At 34.4% G+C, this 21,996-nt stretch overlaps 2 protein-coding genes across 3 annotated transcripts; both read left to right on the top strand.

Moving 5' to 3' along the window:
- Positions 1-531: 531 nt before the first annotated feature.
- LOC138334554 (death-associated inhibitor of apoptosis 1-like) lies at positions 532-7,820 on the top strand. Of its 2 annotated transcripts, none has more exons than XM_069283208.1 (4): positions 532-718; positions 3,014-3,246; positions 4,750-4,901; positions 7,463-7,820. In XM_069283208.1, exons 2-4 carry the CDS (start codon positions 3,030-3,032, stop codon positions 7,538-7,540), a joined length of 447 nt encoding a protein of 148 aa, XP_069139309.1. In that variant the 5' UTR covers positions 532-718; positions 3,014-3,029; the 3' UTR covers positions 7,541-7,820. The 2 variants fall into 2 exon arrangements, with proteins under 2 accessions (XP_069139309.1, XP_069139316.1); XM_069283215.1 differs by lacking the exon at positions 532-718 and adding an exon at positions 818-1,472.
- Positions 7,821-7,892: 72 nt separating this feature from the next.
- LOC138334545 (uncharacterized) lies at positions 7,893-21,683 on the top strand. Its single transcript, XM_069283201.1, has 9 exons — positions 7,893-11,725; positions 13,198-13,280; positions 14,739-15,395; positions 15,651-15,820; positions 16,745-16,976; positions 17,563-17,655; positions 18,203-18,364; positions 19,143-19,175; positions 20,041-21,683. The coding sequence occupies exons 1-9, from the start codon at positions 9,711-9,713 to the stop codon at positions 20,235-20,237; spliced, it is 3,642 nt and encodes a 1,213-aa protein (XP_069139302.1). The 5' UTR covers positions 7,893-9,710; the 3' UTR covers positions 20,238-21,683.
- Positions 21,684-21,996: the final 313 nt, after the last annotated feature.

The raw sequence follows: 21,996 nt of genomic DNA, 5'->3' as shown, positions 1-21,996 counted from the left end.
AGCCACGTGCCTTTCACCTAGCCCCGGTAAGTGCCCGACCGATCACGTGGGATTTCTACGGGCACTCCGGTTTCCTCCCACACTAAGATCCCTCGCGCGCTTACATCCGGGCCATCGAGAGTGATTTATATAAGTTGTATAACTTGTTTCGTAAGCAATGTATATAATATATAAATATGTGCATATAACATGTTTGTAATGCATTATCCTAAACCACTGCCAATTAATAAAATATCAAGGATTATTGTTCCGCTTATGAGAGATATACGAATCTTCTGATTTTGGTGTATAAAACCTGGTTTGCTTACAACCAGTCACAGATATAAGAAAACTAGTGTTACTTACTAAATATAGATACAGCTAAGTAGTACGGTGGATGATCATGAGTTATTTATAAACATACAGACCAATATGCAATGTGGATGTAAATAGCACTGACGTTACTATAGGGACTAAATAGTATCGTATTGTATTAGTTAATAGAGCTACATGTAATGATCGCAGAAGGACGAGTCAATTAAGTACGAGACGTAGTAATGTCACAAAAGAAACTTAAACAAAAACCAACAAAAAACAGTCAAATTCTGATAATTATATAATTGCGTTTTCAGTTTGTGTTCTGAGAATGATAGTATATTGGTTTCCTGGTAAAGGGGCGGTTACTAATATATATTTGCTACAATAACATCCGGCGCTGATTTAACTTGGAATGTTGTGGGTAAGTACCAAATAAAATGATCTTACCATACAAAGTGTAGGTCTATTTAGTAGACATGGATATCTCAAGCAGAGTGAAAGAGTTAGTTAGTTAGTTAGTTAGTTGGCTAGTTAACCCAAGGTGTGGGTTGACACGCAAAATCTTTCTTTCAATTTGGGTGTGATTAAAACGTCGCGTAATTGACTACTGCGCATGAGCTGCCTTACACTTCCTTTGTAAGATGAGAATTATCTTTTCCCTAGTAACCACGGGATATCGTTTTGATCGACGTATGGGATAAAACACTAGTGCTATAACTGTTATTCTGAACATAATTGTAAAACAAGAACTACAGCAATACTACACTGTAATACATGAATTATGTCGTAATTTTCCTATAACTTCAAAAAGCGCAAATAGAGTTCAAAATAGCAAAAGGGAATTTCCGTAAAATGGCCGTAAATAGCAACACTCTTTTTATAGATTTTGACGAATTCATGATATCTATACCAATATCATACTGTTGTTATATAATCTTTAGTTGATTAGTTTTAGCGTATTGTATGTTTAATTCAAGTGATATCTTTCTGAATGTGATGGCATATAATTATTCACGATGGACCGTCGTGAAGAAAGAATATTCAAAACAATTGTATCATCGTCCATGAAATTTCTGTAAACGACAGAAACATCAGTTAAGTTTAGATTACGCCACATGGCGTGTTGTGTGTTGTGTTAGCCAATCTCGTGTAAGTGGACAGTTTATACATGTAAGGTAAGTGATCAAAAAGTCAATTGCAGGATAGTATAAAGGTATGGTATTTAATGTAATGATTAATCGTTTGTAATAATATGACTCTGAGATTTCCCCTGTATTTTTTTCTTGAAAAAATATTTTGATTTTTGTTCATATTTTGGAAACATTAAAGTTATATATTTACCGTAATTGTCATGAATAAAGAACATCTTTTAATATGTTATTCGTGATAAAACATTACCAGCATTTAGAGATTGACAATATATAGACAATATAATACATATATAGACTTTTGGCAGTACTGTTTAAAATCAAGATGTTTACGTCTACCATACAGTGAAATGAGTACACACAGTCAAACTAAGAAGCCAAACTTTTGCTTCCATTCTTTATTTCACATTTGTACAATGATAGTAGTAATTACTAGCTACCTCTTCTAATGTCTTTTCATCTAAACATACATAAAGCATAAAAACAAGAAATATAACAGTGCATAAATCATGTGTTACTGTATATGCTCATAATGGAATATACATGATTGCCAGGGACTTTGAATGATTTTTATACATTAATTTATCAAAGTTTACGGTTTACAATAAATTACTGAAGAAAAATAAGACGTTAAAAATCCATCCAATTATGACACCAATATAACTACCATTTGTTGTAAGATCAGCATATTATCGATACAGTATATCAGTAATATCGGTTACACATAAATGTAATCGTATACATTCTAAAGGCAATAAACACAAGTAATAAAATAACGGGTGACCAAAACACTTTTAAATACTACATTGTATCTATAAATTAGCTTCAGAAGCAGTAGCAAAGAGATTCAAACATACTATCAGTGAATAAGAAACAATTACACTGGATTTATTTCCTGCAGATATACAGAGGGGAATACAAGATACAAGATCGAATGAAAAATTATGTAATCGGCTTCTACTTTTTTATGCTCGAAGAAATTTGATTTGTTTCAAGTTTTAAAATAGGATTTTGTTCAAAATTCATAGGATATAATTGATATTCTTCCTTTATATTGTGTTATTACAGAATATTTAGTCCTCCGTCTGTTCAAAATGAATTGCTCAGCGTTAAATTAACGGAATACGTTTATCATGTGAAGCAATGTCTAGAAGGAAATAACAGATATATTACAAATTCATTTTCTATCAACTAATCATCGTCCAAAGAGATGTTACATCAAGATATCCATGTCTTAATGACATTGCTTTTCAGAATTGCTGGAGTAAAATCATTTACTTAGATTTTGTGTTTAGTTTTTTTATGAACAATATCGTAAGACTTGTCTAGATACTATTATGATCGAAGTATTTAACCAAGGGAACCTAAGGTATGCCTATTCTTTCTATTTTTATGACATGTAATCGTCACATCAGGTTCTACATTCTACTGTTTAATAATTAAGTATTTATTACAAATAAGCATCTGATTATAGACATCCATAACTAACAGCACCAACAGGAATTCTTTTATCAGAATAATGTTTCAATTGATATTTCTGCTACAGATAATTTTTCCTAATGTTTTAGAAAAAGCCCTGTCGGAATGCCTGGTCCGCCGAAGAGGCCGCCTACCTCCAAGCAGCAATCAAACACTAACCCAGATAATTCTAATACTTCTGGGGCTACAAATGTGGATACTGGCCAGCCTTGTCGTCCTGAATATGCAGATCTAATTGCCAGGATCCTTTCCTTATATAACTATCCACCTGACAAGAGGCAGTCACGAAATGAACTGGCTCAAGCAGGGTTTTTCTATGAGGGTAAATATTTGTGATCATTATATATATGATCGAGATAGATCTCTTCTTTCGAATTGCACATGGGGTGTTTCAAAGTCTATACCGTTTTTTTCTGGATTTTAAAGGAATAAGCAAATACATGAATTTGAATACTATATAAGCAGTCGTAAAAAGAATGACTTGTAACTTAAACTGAAATATTGCTGACGAATGTGGTTTGTTTTATTCATTCACTGATATATGTATTACAGTTATCTCGTCTTTCGTCCTTATATGTCTTATCTTCCTTTTCCTGCCAGAGGAATTTGTGTTACTTACTTTTAATCATTTTATATTATACAAATATAGCATTTTCATGTCGTCGATGCATGGTTATATCGACCAAAGAAAAAATATTGACCGAGGACGTTGTCCGAGATCGATATTTTGTTGTGGTCGATATAACCATGTATTGACCGAAATCAAAATGCTATAACTGTTTTATTATTTTTCTGGATTTTTTTACATTTTGAAATGAGTGTGAAACTAAATCGTATTGTAAATTCTGCTTCGTGATGACAATTACAATCTTATGATTTTGTAAAAAGTTCAATTTAAAAACAACATATGAAAACAGTATCAATTGATGCACTTCACGTTTTTATTACATGCACCCGGTTCATACGTGTTTGTAAATTGCAATTGTCAATTAAATGTATAGTTGGTTCTCCGTTGAAATAATCCACTTCGACGTCAAACATGTATTAACAGATTTAGATTGACATTAAGATACATTCTCTTAAGCTTAGTACCCCATTCCGTAAAATAGAAATCGTATAAATACAGTAGGATTAGCCTAGGCCTAATCCTATTGTTACTAGCCTAGGTGGAATTTTGAAAATAAACATCAATTTTATTCATTATTCAATGGCTCCAGATGCTTAACGAATGTTATTCGATTATTTTCTTCTCTCCTACCGTGCTTATGTTGAAAATTTTAAACTGTAGTCATCAGCTGAAAGTCATCATCATCTTTGATAGAAACCGGAAAAATCAACGTCGTCTATCACATTTTTTGGTTACGCATCAAACTCAGGTTATCAAAGCGTTTGTTTCAAAGCGCCAGGTACACGAAGCGTATTGGTATCGTAGACGATAACGTTATCTAAAACTATCCGTGCAATGTATTTTTTCTATAAACTACTTCCGGAAAAATCGTGCAATATAGTTTTTTATCGGTGATCACGTGGCGGGTTTTTGACCAATGAGAAGTGACAAAAAATTCAGAAAAATAATAAACAAATATAACGTTACGTTATTTTGATGATACAATATTCTATGAACCTGTGTATTAATCTGCATCAATTACATAAATTCTTTAGGTGGGGAAGGGATTAAAAACATTCAAGTATGTGTATGTCAATGTATGGATGTGATGCGTATGTATGGATCATGTTTAAAAATAAATTGTATAAAAAAATGAGAACTCGTCATCAGAGTATGAATCATATGTAAAGGTAAAGTCAAAGATTTTATTATTGTTAGGCCCTGGAGATCGCGTGGTCTGTTACTTCTGTGGCGGCGGAGTCCATAGTTGGAATGCTACTGACGATCCATTACAAGAACATATTAAATTGTATCGATATTGTCAGTATGCACAACAAGAATATCGGAGGCGCTGTCAGAATCCACGACCAGTAATACAGCAAATTTTTACATCCATCGTTTTTATTTTGCTTTGTTGACATATTATGCTTTGCTAAAGTTACTAATGCAGTGTTTACTGTTGTGTGTGCTAAGTATAATTCCCTTTTTCAAGGAAAGTTCAAGGGTTTGTGACACAAAAAGTGATAATATGTATACTGTATAGTGTAGTTTACTGAAATCCTGATAACAAATGTTTAACACTCCATGAATTGTGTGTACACTTATCGAGATATGGGGCAAAAGAGCTGTCCGATATGTAATAAAATATAAATTGCCAAAACGAAGGAGCTGCATGTTCACAACTGCAGAGGATACAGATAGACGTATGGTTTGGCTGTTACTCTAGGAAAACCCCAAGTATGTCGTGTATAAATGTAATGACATTGATGTAGAGTAAAACTATACCTTAAGTTTATTTATTACAAAAAGAGTAGTTAAGACATATATAGAAAGTAATTGTATAAGAAAGAACACCCAAAGAAGTATCCAGCTCCAAAGTACGTAAACCATATATCAAAAAATAATTTATATCTTATTTTGTACTGTATATTTAATAAACTGTTAACTAACTTAGTCTGTGACCCCACACTTTACTTTTACGACTGACCATTATTTGTGGAAAAAGTCATAAAGGATAAATACACGAATACCTGACTGCATTAAAACCGTCAAATACAAACAAGACTGTACAATCAAAATCAATTTCAATTTGCATTTCATTTCCTGTATGAAAATAAACTAAACGCATCGGAATCACCAGGTATCATGACGCCATTCTCGGTAGAATATATGCATAACCTCCTTCTTAACGGATTTTGAATGGTTATTGTTGATATTCAAAAACTTGATATACCAATATGTCGATAGGAAAACTTCGCTGCCATTTCTCCCGGTAATAAAATTGACAAAATGTTCTCAGACTGCTTGACGTTTATTTTGTCTTTGAATGCATAGCAATGGGGACCACAGTTTTTCGACAGGGCATTTTTCCTTTGGTAGACTAGAAATCAACAACTCTCAAAGTGTTGGAAAACTTTGACAGTCAATAGTTATAAGGTCAAACTACAAGCAAATGTAAAATATAGCTGGAGTGTCACAAACCCTTTAAATTCATCAAGACAATACTTACTATCAATCTCTTTTATTAATGTGGAAAAAATATTTTCTCCAAAGGTCTTTCATAATGGTTTTCATAATGTACATTTTGTTATCCCTATTCTTCATAGCCATAAATGTATTTCTCTCATACATGTACCTACACGTGAAATACTGGCTGGTCTAGTCTAGGGCAATACACTCATGATGTCGCCTGAAGCTGTATTGCATTATATTGCTACCCATGCAATAAAGCCTCGTGACGTCACAGCGTCAACAAAATTACGATATTCTCAGTACAGTTTTAACAACGTTTTTTTTTTCAGAAACTCGGCTGGGTTTACAAACATTGGGATTTGTGTTGTATTACGCAATTTTAATGCATGGTGAATAGACATGAAGTCGCATTTTTTTCGAATTTATTTCAAAATGGCGGAAAATTATAGTATTAAAAAGCAATAAAACGTCGAAGTATCAGAGAAAAATACACTTTCATACGTGTGTATGAAGGATAGGGATAGTATACGCTCGGATAGAATATCCTTATACTTCATATCAACATAAGAAAGAGTCTTTTATTCTTATCTCATACTTCGACGCTATCATTATCATTCCCAATAAACATTACCCGCCGTTTCAATAAGCTGCATGGAAAAGTTATATGAACGCAGGGACTTAAAATAAATTTTGCAGCGGCCTGGTTTCTTAATACGACATGCTACGTTTACGGAGGAAATGCCCAGTTTTTGATGCCGTTATAAAATTGCATGGCGGCAATGTAATACTGAATGAAAAAAATACTGATACGTGTGTATTGTATGGCTTAAACGAAAAAAGTATGAAAGATTATATGGATATTTTCCCCGAGAGTAACAAGATTTTGTGATCTCGAGTGTAGAATATCCTTATTTTTTATATCCACATATGGAAGTTTTTTTTTTCATACATAAAAGTTTTCATTACAATTATGATATACCGCTATTTTGAAAAAAATATGGAATAAAACCACAACTTCAAGTCAAGTCTTCTTTATAGTAAAAGCAGTTTTGTTTATCAATATAATGTTAAAATTGAATTGAGCAAATAGTAAGATTTTGACACGATGACGTCACGAGGTTGTATTCTATAAATAGCCATGCTTCTATAAATACATTGTTTATACACTTCACTTTAAATATACTTGCTTCTGATGCAAACCTAACTTTAATGCAAACGTTAACCAATATAACAAATATCCATATTGTTTATTTTGTATTTTTTAAATTATTATTGCTTACCACTATCTAATGTGATTGAAGTTGGATCCACGTTTATTAACTGTGAATTGTTTTCAATCAGCAGTGACTATGACTAACAATAAAGTTAGTTGAATAGGAATCAAAATGTTTTGAGAGGTTGAAGTATCATTTATTTTGTGTTTGTTAGTAATTAGTAGAAATTGTTTCCCATTTCATAGCTTTGTACGAATGAAGCAAAAACGAAATCGAACAGTACACCCAATCATCACATTATACGGACACCGTTAAGAGCTTAACCGAAGCAGAAAGTCCTATTTCATAGACGATGACGAACGACGAAGAAACTTCGTCATCTGCAGGTCAATAGTGAGCTGATGTCAAAGGAGACGTTAGGAATAACTCACTGACAGGTAGTAAAAGGAAATCGGAACGAAAATAATAAATTTGGATTCACGACCACGTAGCGGAAGTGTCAGTAACCATGTAGTGTTGATGGTTGTCATTTGAATTTTTGGCAACATTCGTTGTACATGTTAGTTGTTCCTTGCCATTTCAGCGAAAAAATATCATTCTCATTTCACGCATATATAATGTCAGTTGCTGTGACGCAATGTCAGGCTGTGACGCAATATCAGGGCGTGAAGTATTGTCGAGACATGACGTAATAACAGGCCGTGATGTAATGACGGAACGCGACGTAACGTTAGGCTGCGATGAGATAACAGGACGCGACATAATGTCAGGCTGTACAGTAATTCGATTATTATCCTCTAAATAATGTAATGTGTGAAAACTAGCTGATTTTGGTCCGACGCCATTCTCTGCTTCTTCCAATTCCCTTTTCAAATTTAACATGTTCCTTTGTACCTTCAAATCTACCTCTTGTTTCACTAACTCTGCTTCCTCTTGTGCAAACTTTATGCGAGACCTTGCCCTCTCCACTTTTGAGGTATGTTTAACCAACATTTCTGTTAGACGACTAGATGTAGACATCCCACTTCTTTGTGAAGTTTTACTAGATACTTGTGATCTGGTAGGCAATATGGATGTTATATGTTATATGTAGTACTCTACTTTATCACCCAAGGCTGACAGATTGAGGTGATGCGCAGACTCCTCAAATGCACTTTGTTCGATACGAGTTCCTTGTAAGAATAATTCAAACTTCTTAGATTTCCTTTCATAGCGAGCAAAGAGTTTTTGTAGATCATCAATAATTTGCTGACTCTGAGAATGATCCACCTTCTGTGATGACTGTATGATATAATCAATGTCTTTTTTAATTTTTAATAATTTTGTTGTGTGACGAGACACAGTCTCTTCATACAAGGCGATACCTGATTCTGTCATTTTCCTACTCGCTCGAACTTCCATAAGTTAATACCATATGTAGCAGTTAATAGGACAGTAGGACACACTCACATCTAATGGCCAATGAAAGTTCAATGCAGAGTTATTTTGAAGAGTTTTCACTGCAGGCTAGTTATTAAGTAATTTCACTTCATGCTGATTCACAAGTAACTTTACTGCAGGCCGGTGTCAAAGGTAATTTCACTGCAGGCTGATTTCAGAGGAATTTCCCTGCAGGCCGATTTCAGAAGAATTTCACTGTGCTGTCTGGGCAAAAATAAGTTCTACTAGCAGAGACAGTCTAACTTCTTTATTCGTATGCGCACATACACAAACCCCACTAGGTAAATATAGCCTGACATGAGGCTGGAACAGGGGGTGAAATCTGCAAACAGAATAAATGAGATTACTACACATGGACACTATCTATCATTCCAGACATCTTATACAGCGTAGAAATAAAGATATGAGACAGTAAATCATAACATTTACCTGCACGCAAACTTCACTTACAACTATTAACAGCATATTTCATTTCAGAAGCCCCTGTGCTAACAAGGTGTGAATAACCAACCTCTTATAATATGAAATTATGACTAGTTTATAGCAATTCTACAACTAATAATCATAGGAATATAGAATTATTTATTATTAAACATAACTTATTACGTAACTTTCTTAGTTAACCACATTTAATGGTATTGTAAACAAACAGACGACACTGATTGACATTTGGCGGGACGGACCAAAATTACCGATTTACAGCATAAAATGAGTCGACATATCAATGTAACATAAAAACTAGTATTACAGATACTTCATACATTCATTCTAAACACTTACTCTTTTGGGGGCCTACCCATTATGGTAAAATTGACCATTTAGCGTGACTGAGACGCTTCCACATAAAACTGTCATGGACGCATGGGAACTTGAAGAGTGAAACTAAAACTCGGAGTCAACCGGAGACTAAATTCCGGAATTATAATTTTCAGACCGAAAATTCCGGACGAAGACCGAAACAGTTTCCTCAAACTCAAGATTGTAGTGAATGTCAGAGTTTGTTGTTTGTTCCAACATATTATCACGTTGAAATTGACATGTGTTGACTACTGAATGAGTATATCTTTTGTTTTCAAATTTCAGAAACATTTTCTGTTGGAATCGGTAGAAACCAAAGCTCTGTGTAATGGTTTACCACCTGCAGTTGAAGAAAAGAATATCCTTTCTCTTATTTTTGAATTTAGAGACTTCATTATAGCAATACTCATAAAATACTACGAAGGTCAATGCCTAGCTGACAAATACACACAAAACCTGTGTGAACATGCCGTTTCTGATAGAGGAAATTGCAAAAGAATGCATGACAGAACGACGCACATAGGAGGCGCTGAAGTATTCGAACGAACGGTAAATGAGCATGTAGGAGAATCACGCGATTCAAGTCATGATGGACCTTCAACTGAACAAGATGAAAATTTTACCTTTGTAACAGGCAATGCCAATATATTTAGCAATGCAGATAGAAGCACTCAGTATCCATCAGAGGAAATTGGATTCGAATCTACGAATGGACCGCACATATCAACAGAACACAGAGAAATAGAAAATGTACAACCAAATGATTCCCAAAACATATATAGGTCACATGACATATTACCGACTGCAACAGAAAATTACTCTAGAGGAGATTCCACTAAAACTATACAAAGCACTTCCAGTTTAAGTCATAATAGAAGTGCTAGAAGGGATCATCTAGATTTAGATAAATCTCAAAACAATGAAGAACCTTCCGAAAACGATGCGGAGAGTCACCAACAGACAAACGAAAAAAGAAAATCAGAAATACACTTTGATGTTACAAAGAAACCCGAAAGTAAGACGATTCAACTTGAATCGAATAAACTACGTCATACCAAGGAGCACATCTTCGATACAAATGTATTGGAATGCAAAGAAGATCACGGGAATGATAATAAAAGGAATTTTACAGAAAACCTTCCATCGAGTACAATTCGAAACTCAGAGAAATTACTACACATAACAGAAACAAAAAGCACTCGTAAAACGGACCACACATATGGACCTGGATATGGAGAACAAAACTGCAAATATTGTGAAAAAACGTTTTCTGAAAAAGGCTTTGAAGCAAATGAAACTGATATTACAGTCAAACTGCCATTCGAAACTGGCGAAATTGGTACTGCAAAGAGAGGAGGTATTGCTCTAGAACAAAGCGAAGAAATTAAAGAAATGTGTGATGGTGAGACACCAGACTTCCCTGGCGTCTTAGGTGATCTTGAGAATGTATTCACATTGACTTATGAAGAATTGCTGAACTCTGCATCCCTCGACGTAGACTGTTGTACAGGTAACGACGTCTGCTTGAACACCTCCCTAACCACCTCAAGCGAGGCTATGAGAAGACACCATACTGATGGATGTAAGAAGAATGCAACAACCTCTGGGAATCCAAAGTTCTTCAAGAATCTTCGAATGGAAGTTCGATCAGAAAGTAATTTGAAAATAGTCCTGAAAAAGGTCCTGTCCCCAAACAGCAATGATATCGACGTCGCTGATGAAACCAGAAATTATTTTACAGGAAACAACCAACTTCCATGTTTCAATCACATCAGACAGTTACGACAGTTACGCGAAGTAACTTTCATCAAACAAAATGTATCAAATGTTAGGGATAGGCATTTATCTTCAGGTATAGTACTAGGAGTCCATAATGATAGATGTGAAAGTAAGGCTTTCAATCGTTCATCACTTCATGAAACAATATCCGATGAACGGGAAGGATCCAGAGCAGTGGGTGCCGACGGTGGATCTCAGTTACTTACTATCAATTCAACTTCTTCAGAAACCAAGGCTCCATTGGATGTAATCGCGGCCATAGGTGTCTGTTCTGTCACCGAGTCCATGGTATATGAGTGGGGGAGACTGAAGACGTTCTTTAACTTTCCAATGAACAATCCAATGATGCCGGTTACTTTAGCTAAGTATGGATTCTACTATACTGGTGACAGTGATGTAGTGATATGTTTCAGCTGCAATGTAGCCCACGGCAACTGGCAAAAAGGCGACTCGGTCTACACCGTGCACTACCAAAAGTCACGACGATGTCGGTAAGTTAATGCTTTATACATTTATACCAATAAAAATTTCAATACTAAAAATAGTGTTCATTCGATATGAGTGCTTTATAAAAGGAGGACCATAACAATTGTATTTCTGGTTGTCTTGACAAGCAAAGTAAAAGACACCTGGCTTAATTTCATTTGTTATCGTGTAAATTAAACACAAACAATTTATGATGCATATCAGTTAAATTTAGGCATATAACTTTTTTTTTCTCATTTTGTCCACTGTCGTGCATCGTCCGCCGTATGTAAAAAAATTAACATTTTCGACTCATCCAAAATTGAAGAAAATTCAAATAATCTTCATAGGTTTGGTTTAGATCTTTGGTCACACTGGGGCCATTGACAGTACATGTTTATACGATTATACGCTCGTATTTTATGATTAAGTTGGGCCAATAAATAGTGTTTAAGCTGATATTAAAAATAATCTAAATGTTATCTGTCTGTGTGTCTGTTTGTCTGTGTGTCTGTGTGTCTGTGTGTCCGTCTGTCTGTGTATCTCTCTGCCTTTCTGTCTGTGTATCTGTATGTCTGTCTGTTCGTCCGTCCGTCCGTCCGTCCGTCCGATTTCAATGAAACTTTGCAGTATTTTTGGGGACCATGTGTACATGGCAACCAGATCACTATACACAGCTTAATTTTATCTGGACAACTTCTCTTACACTACTGAGTCATTTTCAATGAAACTTTGCAGTATTGTTTTGGACCATGTGTAGATATGCAGGTTTTCATTTTGATTGCCATGGTTACTAGGTTACTATACACAGGTTTTAAATTCTAAAAACTCTAAACCACTGGATTGATTTCAATGAAACTTTTCATTTTGTAGACATGCATGGAGGTTTTTTTCTTCACTTTTTTCACTTTTGGTCCCCAAGTCATGCAGCAGGTTTCCGTTTGTCAAAAGTTTTGTTGCCATGGTAACCAGGTCGTTATACACTGGTTTCAAAATTTGTCCTTACAACTCCACCTAAACTACTAGATCAATTTCAATAAAATTTGAAAGTATTGTTTGGGATTATGTTCGGATGAGCATGCAGGTTTTCGTTAGTCAAAATTTTAGTCGCCACGGCAACAAGGTCAATATACACAAGTTAAAATTTGTCCGGACAACTTTTGCTGTGACCATGATATTTTTAAGAACAAGTCAGACACCTCTTACAAGAGAAAGCAGGGGAAGGGGTATTAGTCAGCTATCGGTTTACAGTTCTAGTTACCATTGTCTTAGAAAGCTTTTACTAATGTTCTCATAATAAAATGGCTTCAGACACAAATAGAAGTCTACGGTTCTATGATACTGAAAGTAGTCATTTGATTTATCGGTTGTGTGAAATTGCGAAACAAAGATAAGGTAGGTGGTCAAAAAGTATGCCCAAACTAATTATGATGCACAGGTAGCTACCCTTAAGCGCTTCTATTCCATATCAAGGTTATAGAAAGTTGCCTTATTGCAGGTTCATGAATGGAGAAGACAAACGAAATGTTCCCATCCACGGAGATAAAGCTGTATCTGTCGACAGAAGGGCAGGTGGAAGAGGTAAAACTATAACATTAACTCTAACAAGGCTGTCATTTACATTACTCATCACTTTATTCATGTGATTTTATATTCACACCGGTATTGATTAAGGAAAAAATCGAGTTAATTTTATTCCCCAATGCTCATCGTATATATTGTCCTAGTTAAACCATTAACGTTAATTGGACAAAGGCATATTCAATGTTCAGTCAAATTCATCATCCATAAATGGCAACTGAAGTAGTTCAATTATAATGGTTACATCTGATAACTTTTCAAAGACAATATTGCTTATTTCTGGACACAACAACCATTTTACTAGGCATCTCTAAAGCTGTTTCAATTGATGTGCCGATAACTGTCAACTGTGAACAAATAAGAATATTTATCGCACCTCGGACAGAAAAATGTCCAAATGATTGGCATTTAACTGTATAGGGGGTCAGTTCATTTCATTATAATGCAATATGGCAGTTCACGCCCTCGCTCCACATAAATATACCATTCATTGCCGTAAAAGTATATAGTACTTGTTATTTTATTGTGTAAAATTAACTTCAATCGTTTTGATACTTCAGGATAAATGAAATGCATTTTTTAAATACGAGTTGCTTCCCCTAGGCCAGTTTGAAAGTTGATGACGCGGTGAAAGTTCAACATAGTAATTTAAGTGTTTTCTCGACTGTGATTATAGAGGGTTTGTTACTATAGATCAATCCTCACTCAACAATCAATGTATCATCGTAACGTTTAAGAGTTTATATCAGCGATTATGCAGAGATGACCATGGGGATTGTGCTTTAAATGTTGGATGGATGTTTGTATCACTTTTGTTTGTGATAATTTCATTAAACAGCCAGTCTTTTATCAATTTTATCAATTATTGTTGATTTATGAAGTATTCAGTATTATTCTCAGGTTTCTTACACAGAATATTTGCAGATTCCTTCCAAAAAGAAAACGGCGATTGTGTGTAATATTTGTCACCTTCGCGGGCATAATTAAAGTTTGATTTCAGATTCTTGACAAAATAAATTATAAGAAGCACAGACCTAATGAAACAAATCAATGGTCCTCGATACGATAAATTCGTTATATAGTCAGTTACTGGCCTCTATAGAGGCATAGATAGTCAGTAAGAAGTATAAGAGGCTCGGGCTACGCCCTCGTTCCCAATAAATCTTTCTGACCCTCTCTGCCTTTATAGAAGGTCAGTAACTGACTATAGCTTTTAATATTAAGGCTGCAGTAAAATTCAAATATTATACAATAGATAATCAAAGCTATTACAGTGTAGTGTACTAGCAATAAAAATATAGTTTAATATAATTTTATGGCATATCTACTGTTACTTTATTAGATCAATTTTTGTTCATGACGCTTCAAAGAATATAAAACAAAAATCGCATTAAAGTATATAATGTATATATTTTTGGAAGAATATGTTTAGGCTTGTATAAGTGTTATTGTTTATAGATATTTCGAGTAGAGGATCGGATGGAGCGGAACAAAATGCGATACTGTCAACACCAGGAATGGTTACATCATTGTTTCTAGAACTCAAGCCCAGCAAAAAAACAGATACAACTGGGAATATACCAAAAGCAGCCGAGGGATCCGGTATTAAACGAGGACCACCACCAGCCACGTCAGCTTCCAGGGCCTCTTCTCGCACAGCTATACAAACTACTACATCGCTACAGACAGTTAGTCCTAATTCATCAGCTACTGCATCTCCTTTAACAACAACGAATCCCGCACTTACACCCAAAGGCGCACCGAATGGTCATTCAAGTAAGATGGGATCTGGTGATGCTTGTAATCAGCAACAGCCCATGAACCAGCAGCATCCAACGACACTGGATCAGCGTCAGCAGTTGCGCCTGGAACAAACCGGCGGAGGTCAGCAACCACTACAGAGACAACAAGACCAGACATTAGTAAATGGAGATGCAAGAAACTCAAGTAATACGGGAGCAGCAACAAACTTCAACAATACGGAGGCTGCAGCAGCAAGACCACGATATCCTAACTACTCGTCAGTGACGTCGAGAGCAGGGACGTTCAACGGCTTCCCAAATCATCTGGACCAGACACCTCTAGTTATGGCAAAAGCGGGATTCTTTTACGCAGGTTTGATAATCAATTGATGACTTTGATATTAACGTAATGAAATTACCTTTCGACTTCTTTTAAATTAAGAGAACACCTAACCCATATTAAATCTAATCGATTACATATCAGATGATAATATGACAATTATAATGACGCCATTACGCCTCTTTTTCCGTACTTTATTGACCGCCCTCCGAGAAAACCAACAATATTTTATTATGGAAATCAGCGTGTTTTCTCTACATGTAATGTTTTGTACTTTGGATGTTTAAGGTTATGGTGATTATGTCAGATGCTTCGTTTGTGGAGGAGGACTGAGGAACTGGGAGCCTGGAGATGATCCATGGGTGGAACATGCTCGCTGGTTTCCACGCTGCATTCACGTCAAACAACATAAAGGACAATCCTTTATTAACTTGGTACTTCAGAGGCAAAGAGAACTGGTCAGTTTTTTTTATTTCAATCAATCACAATTCAGTGCAAGTTTAAAACATATTAAGTATCTAGATTTGTTAAATATGATTGCTTTGAAGATGGGGTGTATACGTCACTCGCATTAAGAAGCACGCTTCCTAATAATATTCACCTATCATAAAGTTGAAAGCCTCCTGTTGAGTTGATCGGATTTGACCTAGATTTGCATGGCTATTGCCATCTAAATAAAACAGTGTACTCTCGGATTACCTGAATCTAAATCGTTTAATATCGCTTTGGTATAATCTATATAGAGAGGATACTCCTTGGTTCTTAAAAAAAAACAATTAAAGTTTCCACGAGATGAAGCAAGGAATATTCTATTTCTTACTGTTTTTCGTTGGGTATAGACAAGGCCAACATATACCAGTTCAGTACATGTATTTCAATCAGCCGTGATTTCCCGCTTACTAATTTAATCCCACAAATGGGGCACAAAATTAGAGGGAATATAACATAGATAATCTACTGCAACATATTTATGCTCCAAAAATTAAAAATTAAAAATTTATAGGTAGGATATATAAGTAATATTATATTTTGATTTTGTTTTTTAAAAAAGGTACTCGAGACAAAACAATATTTTAGTGTAAATGTTGCGTTCTGATTGGCCAATAATGATTGAAAATATCAAAGGTGATATGTACACTCGAAGGAAAATTCAAAATTACATTAACTTTAATTCTACTCTAAATGTATGTACTATCAATCTGCAAGTTCAATTATATACCTCTTTTTATTTTAATAAGTGGTTACAATATAAGCCATAATCAGACGCAAGATTAAAAAAAAACTTTCCCCATGTACCAGGTACAAATGTTGAAATGGAATTTTTATTTCTTGCTGATTTAGTGCTGTCTATTAGTTACCAATTTATCTTTCTTTATATTAAGACACTTCCAAATGAATATATCAGCATACCTGGACAAACATCAAGCCACGGGCAAAGTGTCACCACTCAGACTGCCAGCGTACAAACACACAATGATCGCCAGACTGGCACTACTACATCACAAAAATTTGCCGGGAAACACACTGAATCAAAATTCGAAACCAACAACAGTACCTCGACATTTGGTTCTCCAGAGAAGACCGATCAGGAGCTCAGACAAAGCTTTAGAGAAGGTATGTTATACATTGATATTAAGCATGGGGTTCTGCTATCGCAAAATATCAATAACAATGAATATTACCAGTATTACACCCATATTTCAATGTTAGAATTTGCACATATTCATTCATTTGATTGCAACTTACTGAAATAACCTAAACGTTATTTGGCATAAAGATTGCCTGTGATGAAATATTTTCATTTTTATTTGTCTTTTAACAATTATATAATTATTTTCATTAGTTTTCATCTTAAATCCAACTCTCTGATTGGCAGATTATTTTCATTTATATACCATGAAGAAAAAATCTGAGAACGGCGCGAAAATCCGACGTAATCATGACGTCACAATAGAGACGTCGACGTTGCGTATTGATTTAGAAAAAATATAATCCATTGAAAAATCAATAGAGGCGTACGCTTAAAAGTATAAGCATTGATGTAACATTTTTTTAACTTCATAGAGTTATGAAATAAATTTTGTATGCAAACTTTTGTGAATCCGCTACGCGGATTCACACTTTTTGCAAACAAAATTTCTTTCATACTCTATGAAGTTAAAAATTGTTACATCAATGCTTAAATGGGGTACATTTCCAGACATGAATTCGCCTGCTGTAAGAGGTCTCATAGATATGGGATACGACGACTGGACTATACAAACTGCTATCCAACGCCTCAGGCAAAATCAAGGTAATATAGCTTCAAATGTGATGAATTATGCACCAGTCATCAAATGTACTTGCAAATAAATAATTCAGTTAATGAAGAGTCAATAACGAGTCCATATTATACGTAATGTAAAATGATACTTATTCTTATTGATACATAAATGTAAATAACCGATCTTAATGACAGACTTATACAAAAATGTAATTCGGATTTTGATTTGAATAAATTTATGGTTCTCATTATACATTGCAGAAACTATCCATCGTTTTTATTTCACGATTACTTCATATCCTAATTTTACTTTTACAGCCAAACGAAAAGCAGATTTATTCAAACCTTCTCTAGGATAACCACTTTTCGATAATCGCTCGAGTTCTGTTGTGTAATACTTTAACGTTCCACGTTAATTCGAAACGACAGAAAAAATGTAATTAACATTAAAAATACCATCGAAGTTTAAGTATATTCTCTTGTCATATGAATTCAATGGAAAAGCAAACATTTTAGATTTCCTTCTACTTGGATTTCAGCACTTTCGCCTATTTAATTATATCGCTTATTTTTAAAGGCTCTGAAGAATTAACTGAACCAGCACTGATGGAAATCATATCCGGCTTTAAAAAACAAACCGGATCTTGCAACATCCAAGGACCAACTGCTGAAGCAAAAGAAATCCAGAATGTGGAATTTAAGACACCAAGATCACAAATAGCACGACCGGGATTACGAGGTAAATGTTAAAGGAAATGTGTTACATATGTAGAAGAAATACACTTTCGGGTCGAATGTCCCGACCATGAAGAAAACCTGGGTCAGCAGGGTTAAATACTTTGACTTTACCGACTGAGCAAAAGAAGCATGTATCGTAAGCTGAGTGACAAAGAACGTGTTTTAACACTATGTACAAACCACATCGACCCGCACCTTTCTAATTCTCCCCGTTATTCTTGAGAGTTCCTAAATCGCAAGCCGATTCTCTCAAACCTCCTCCTAAGAGTTATTTAGTTGGACGCCAATGAAGGTGAACAGGGAAAATATTCCTGCCGAGTGCTGCGACCAGGAATTGAGCCTGGATCTCCGGTGGTCTTCGGCTCTATCAACTTAGCCAAAGAAGCATGCTCCGTCAGCTGATTGACAGAGATTGATTAATAACATTATGTACAAATCACACCGAGACCCTTCTTTCACACATAGTTATTTGTTATTGATTGTAAATCATACATGTCAACGTATTGATATGGAATACTAATGGACCGGGTCAGGACATGGGCAGGCGCCGGGCCACACTGTTTCCCCCATTTCTGTCATGACGGGATATGAAATGACGATGGGAAGTTGAAGAAAGTAATACACTTGTTTTTACAAAACATTTTTTAAAATTATTTATGTCCATAAATGTACTCTAAGAGCAATGTGCAAGAATATAGCTCATCGTTACTTCAAAGGCATCATCAATACGCATATACTTATATACCTATATTTTGAAAACCGACTCTTGTTAATTTCAGGGGGGATTGCAGCTAATTCTTTCACTGATGAAGGTAAATATATATTCTACATAAGATTTGATTGTTGAGTCATGTATCATCTTTATAAACTGAGAATGTTGATATTCTAGTAAATATTTTGTGTCAAACATATGGAGTTAGGGTAATCAGCACATGTTTTTATCTTGATTCTGCTTGACATTTCAGCTCCAATAGTCACAAACGTGAACCTGTGAATCTACCATTTGTCGGGGCGTTAGATTAATGTTTCCAAACCCTACATTATTTAACTGAATACATTAAAAACCGTGAATCATATCCAAGTATTTGAAATATTAACTTCTAAATTTTGAAAATCTTGTATCAAGTGGCACAACCTTATAGATAACAACCAACTAAATAACTTTACATAGACCACAGTTTTAAAGTTTGTTATTTTTTTGTTATGTATTATTAAAACAATTTCACATTATGTAGCTACTGTGTTCTATAATTAAAGTCTATGTTCTTATTTAACACTAGATAGAAAAACAATGTGTGTCCTTCGGTTCAAACTCCAACCAGAGTAGCTATTTTGTAATAAGGTGCATTTTACTCTGAAAAATCCTGAAATTCTAATATTCTACCTACAAATGTATTCATTATCAAAATTGATATTTTGAACCTAAATCACAATCTGGATTTCTATATTCATATCATTGTTATCTATGAATAATTACTTCTCAGAAAACATTTTTACTTTTGAAATTCATAATTAACCAGCAAATCAGTGGCCGGGTCAAAATTCTATCCTTGGCGCAATCTTGTATACGCAGGGGCCATTTCGAAGGTTGAATGTTTCCTACGAGATATCCCAGAAGATTCCTGGCTCATAACAAATCATCTCTTATTTGATTATTCTGTTTTTCTTTTTTATCAGAGCTCAAATCTATCCAGGAAGAGAACGCTCAGCTTAAAGAACAGATGAAATGCAAGATATGTCTGGATAATGATGTTTGTATTTCATTTCTGCCTTGTGGACATCTCTGCTGCTGTGCAGAATGCGCACCTGTCATGGTCAAGTGTCCAATATGTCGTCAGATAATCAAAGGCTCCGTGAAGACGTTTTTATCGTAAAATGTTCACATACATGTACATTAATATCAATGTCTATTCATTATGAACATTTTGGGATAAAAGTAGTTTGATGTTAAAATACAGTTCACCGATATACCGATCTTCTTGATTTCGCTAGTTCAATATTAGTTGTCAATATCATGTTGATATTTGAAACGTTTTGCTCCTGATAATCTTTGACTGATAAAATGAAAATTGTGAGGTTTGATAATTTTGATAATTATTTTGCTCATAACACCTGAACATTTCTACACATATAACTTATATAACTTGTTTTGTAATCTATGTAAAACAGTAGTAATACTCTGATGATTATCAGATTTCGTTATGTATCCACAACATTGAAACATAATCGTTATTATGTATTATGAGAATCATAATTATCACAATTTGCCTCACACTTGTTGAAGATACACGGGAAGAGGTTTTCAATAAGAATTTCAAGTAACAAGTAACATCGCAGGTTAAAATGCATCCCCCTGCTCTCTTCTAAAGTCAAACTATTGGACCCATGTTCTTACGACGTTGTGCATTCTGGTGGTGAACTTCCGTTCTGTAATCTTTGATATGTATACGCATCAAAATACATTCACTTCTCAGTCATAACCACATTATATGTGTTTAATCCAAATATTGATATATCGGTAAAATTATTCTGTTCAACCTCATATTTTATATGGACAAAGAAACATCAATATGATTAGTTTCTTTTTAAATGAATGTATGTCATGTATGTAATCAGTTTCCATGATTTCATTCTATCCATATTTCAAAGTAATAAAACTATGACTTTTCTTTTGTAATAATATTCATTGTGCGATTGGTTCGCTTGCCTGGTTATATCTCAAAACCTTATTGCCTACTCTAAATACTTGACAATAGTATGCTGTCTACAGTTCAATTTCCTTCCCGTTTTATTTATGAAACGAAAGTAATGCAGATTATAACGTACATGTAGTACATTCCCTGCGTACACGCGCTTACTGTTTGCAGTGATCCTGGAAGATGCAGGTAATTGTCAATCACTTAATGTAACCATAATTTTATTCTATGTGAAGACTTCTGGAAAGATATCTACTTAGCATGCGATATTTTATCTTTCTTGAGATAAGTTATAGATGAATCCATTTCATTATTATTAGAGATATTGCTGTAATGTCATCGACATGTTATCTAAACATGACTCTCTTAACATGCATTATCAACTTAAAGTTCGATAATTGATGCCAAATTATTATAAAGAATATATCATTCTTTATCAATTATTGCTTTTTATATTTTAATGATATCTGATCAGGTATTGTATGTAAATACTGGGTCGTGTATGATTTATGAGTTGCTATATGTAACACTCGACATTAAGTTTGAATTGTATTGTTATTGTTTTTATTGCAATGTATTGTAGCAATGATTATATTCAGAATGACAATTGCAATACATGTAACATGCAAAAAAACGATATGTCAGAAATGATAACTGATAAGCTTTATATTTTATTTTAACACTTTGTATTGCTTAAGATCTTTCTGATCTATGTTATAATAAAAACAAAACATTTACATAACTCTAGGCATGTGTTATATTTTCTTCGTGGCATATTTTCTTCTGAACCGAATGAAAACATCTTGATATAACCATCCCCTATTATGATACTAATCCATAATTCGATGTACATGTAAAATTTATTGATTCTAAGAGCTACTTGCTTCTTTATGTAATATTTAATACATATTTTCATACATATCCATATGGAATAATT

Source organism: Argopecten irradians, chromosome 1 (genome assembly GCF_041381155.1).
Source record: "Argopecten irradians isolate NY chromosome 1, Ai_NY, whole genome shotgun sequence".
In the NCBI taxonomy this organism is placed as follows: Eukaryota; Metazoa; Mollusca; class Bivalvia; order Pectinida; family Pectinidae; genus Argopecten; species Argopecten irradians.
The sequence above is the reverse complement of the archived record's forward strand: the minus strand, read 5'-3'. Positions and strand labels throughout refer to the sequence as shown.

Excerpts from the sequence above, each read along its gene's own strand:
- LOC138334554 (XM_069283208.1), top strand. The coding sequence starts at position 3,030 with ATGCCTGGTCCGCCGAAGAGGCCGCCTACCTCCAAGCAGCAATCAAAC. Across the intron at positions 3,247-4,749 it reads AGCAGGGTTTTTCTATGAGG|GCCCTGGAGATCGCGTGGTC; the intron begins GTAAATATTTGT and ends TATTATTGTTAG. Across the intron at positions 4,902-7,462 it reads GCTGTCAGAATCCACGACCA|CTTTGTACGAATGAAGCAAA; the intron begins GTAATACAGCAA and ends CCCATTTCATAG.
- LOC138334545 (XM_069283201.1), top strand. The coding sequence starts at position 9,711 with ATGAGTATATCTTTTGTTTTCAAATTTCAGAAACATTTTCTGTTGGAA. Across the intron at positions 15,396-15,650 it reads AGCGGGATTCTTTTACGCAG|GTTATGGTGATTATGTCAGA; the intron begins GTTTGATAATCA and ends TGGATGTTTAAG. Across the intron at positions 15,821-16,744 it reads TTCAGAGGCAAAGAGAACTG|ACACTTCCAAATGAATATAT; the intron begins GTCAGTTTTTTT and ends CTTTATATTAAG.